Source organism: Trypanosoma rangeli (genome assembly GCF_003719475.1).
Source record: "Trypanosoma rangeli strain AM80 chromosome Unknown Tra_15.4_contig_00919, whole genome shotgun sequence".
NCBI classification, from domain to species: Eukaryota; Euglenozoa; class Kinetoplastea; order Trypanosomatida; family Trypanosomatidae; genus Trypanosoma; species Trypanosoma rangeli.
This window is the reverse complement of record NW_021706674.1, coordinates 1-2,622: the sequence shown is the minus strand read 5'-3', so window position 1 is coordinate 2,622 and position 2,622 is coordinate 1. Positions and strand designations below refer to the sequence as shown.

Below are 2,622 nucleotides of genomic sequence, written 5' to 3'. Positions count from 1 at the left end.
GTTGGGGCAGTGTGAATACTACAGGCGACCGCATCGCCCAGCGCAAAACCCGGCCTCCACAGGACCACCGCGGCACTTTGGCCGTCGCAGCACACAGGTGCCTCGGCGCAGGTGGTGCCGCGTTCTGCTACGCTTTCCAAACCTCCGGCACCTGAGGTTGGGGATGCCCTGATTGACTCGCTCTCACAGCGGCGCCCTTGGCGGTGTCCAAGGCACTGGGGTTTTGCGCGCTGTGCCCTCAGAGGTCCCCAGGCTCCGCCCAGTGCCGGGGAGCCGCCGGATCGCAGTTTTCGCCAACAAATGCCCGCGGTGCGTTTTTCCACCAGCCGCGACGCGAAGCCGCACTGCGGGCATAGCCACAAGTGCGCATTCAGCCACCCTTGCAGCTTCCACCCAGTGGCTCCAGATTTGTAAACGAAAACTCTCGCACTCGTTCAAAGCGAAGTTGTTTACGCAAAGGTTACGCGTGCTGGGGCCTGGGTCTCCTCTGCCCTCATCTCCCGTAGAATCTGCTTCTTCCACCTGGGCCCGCCAGCACTCCGCTAGATGACGCACAGGGCCGGGCCTGGGCTCAATTCCACGCTCTGCTCGGCCAAAGAACCCGCCGCAGGCGCATCCTCAGTGCGAGATATGCCGCTACGTGTCAACAGGCGCGCCTGTTGGGCGGGGAAACCCACCACTCTAATCCCGGGCCTCATGAAATCAGCACCATTCAAAGCCCGGCGGCCGTCACCATCAACCAACAGCAGGTCGAAGAGACTAATGGATGGCTCTTGGCTTCGCTCCTTGCGAGGTGCTGAACGCTCCTGTGCCACGCTGGGGTGGCTGGGCGCCTTTGGTTCGCCAGAAGGAAAGGACTTAAATGACTGAACTAGTGTTTTAAATGCCTTTTTAAAAAGGAAAAAACTCTTTCAGTCGGGAACAGAACCCGGCCCACCCAATGCGTAAGCAGCGCACTTTGGTCGCTATGTCACGGAAGGCGGTGGGCCGGCGGTTTCACCTTTTTTCTCATATCAACAAAGAACCAAAAAAGAAGAAAACTTAAGGAGTCCTCCATAACATGTGTGAGCGCAGCGGGCAAACGTGGCCGAGTGGTTAAGGCGCCTGCCTGCTAAGCAGGTGTGATCTCACGCGTAGGTTCGAACCCTACCGTTTGCGGACTTTTCCGGAAGAAGTGTTCTGCAGTTTCCGTCGAATGATCCTTTTCCTCAGTTTTGTTTAACGTTTCCAAACGGAAGAGCGCGTGGCGCCGGGGATGTAGCTCAGATGGTAGAGCGCCCGCTTAGCATGCGGGAGGCATTGGGATCGATACCCAACTTCTCCAGGTTTCTACTTTCTTGCATTTGTCGCCTTTTCGGCCCCCCCCCCCCTCTACTCCGAGCGCAAAAAAAAGGTGTATGCTTTTTTCCCTTTTTACAGAGCTAAAGGGCGTATCGTGCAGAAGAGCAACGAAAACGCACATGCACCTTTTTGTTTTTGGCAGCTAGTCCAAAAATGAAGAAAGGGAGAGGGGGGGGGGGGGAGCAACACCCCTACCTGGGGCCCGGCGCGCCTTCGTTGTTGCCATCCTTTTTTTTTTTTTGCCTTTCAATGGCGGAGTCTATGGGCGCCAAAAGCTTGTTGTTACTATCGTTATTATTTTTTGCTACTTTAAGGCGGGGTCCCTTTACCCCGGGGCGGCCCCATTTCGAGGGCACGCGGGGACGCATGCACATTTTACTTCCAGTGGCACAATGGCCGCTTGAGGCGCATCCGCCACGGCGCGTGCCGCTGCTTCCTGCACTCGGGGCACGCCACCCCGCCTTTCCTCTACCCGGCGCCATCCTGCCAGTGGGGGCGAGTCCGTCCGCGTCTCTGGCTGCCCGAAACGCTAACTGCTGAATGAGCTGTCTGAGAGCAGAGCAACCGCTTGGGCAGCACCTGCCGCCTCCACACCACGCACAGCTCACCAAGCACGTGATACACCAGCAGGCTATAGAGGCATTTTATACGTCCTGGGCCCAAACTACACCGAAAGTAAGAAACCGCTACACTCGCTGCGGAGGCGAAGCGCCAGGCAAAGAAGTGTCAAGATGATCTTTTAGGTCGTATAGGCGGGGCCAGCTGAGTGGGTGGATGTGTGTTGGGGCAGTGTGAATACTACAGGCGACCGCATCGCCCAGCGCAAAACCCGGCCTCCACAGGACCACCGCGGCACTTTGGCCGTCGCAGCACACAGGTGCCTCGGCGCAGGTGGTGCCGCGTTCTGCTACGCTTTCCAAACCTCCGGCACCTGAGGTTGGGGATGCCCTGATTGACTCGCTCTCACAGCGGCGCCCTTGGCGGTGTCCAAGGCACTGGGGTTTTGCGCGCTGTGCCCTCAGAGGTCCCCAGGCTCCGCCCAGTGCCGGGGAGCCGCCGGATCGCAGTTTTCGCCAACAAATGCCCGCGGTGCGTTTTTCCACCAGCCGCGACGCGAAGCCGCACTGCGGGCATAGCCACAAGTGCGCATTCAGCCACCCTTGCAGCTTCCACCCAGTGGCTCCAGATTTGTAAACGAAAACTCTCGCACTCGTTCAAAGCGAAGTTGTTTACGCAAAGGTTACGCGTGCTGGGGCCTGGGTCTCCTCTGCCCTCATCTCC

General features: G+C 58.6%; 2 protein-coding genes and 2 non-coding genes across 4 annotated transcripts; 3 read left to right on the top strand and 1 right to left on the bottom strand.

Moving 5' to 3' along the window:
• Positions 1 to 546: 546 nt before the first annotated feature.
• Positions 547 to 870, top strand: TraAM80_10363 (uncharacterized protein; the record flags this gene model as incomplete). The annotated part of the gene is made up of 1 exon (XM_029386988.1): positions 547 to 870. One exon carries the CDS (start codon positions 547 to 549, stop codon positions 868 to 870), a length of 324 nt encoding a protein of 107 aa, XP_029233157.1.
• Positions 871 to 1,077: 207 nt separating this feature from the next.
• Positions 1,078 to 1,158, top strand: TraAM80_10362. Its single transcript has one exon. It is a non-coding gene; the product is annotated as a tRNA-Ser (tRNA).
• A 93-nt stretch (positions 1,159 to 1,251) lies between these two features.
• Positions 1,252 to 1,324, top strand: TraAM80_10361. The gene has a single exon. It is a non-coding gene; the product is annotated as a tRNA-Ala (tRNA).
• Positions 1,325 to 2,304: 980 nt separating this feature from the next.
• Positions 2,305 to 2,622, bottom strand: TraAM80_10360 (uncharacterized protein; the record flags this gene model as incomplete). Its single annotated transcript, XM_029386987.1, has 1 exon — positions 2,305 to 2,622. A coding segment is annotated over one exon (318 nt), but the record flags the coding sequence as incomplete, so codon positions are not given.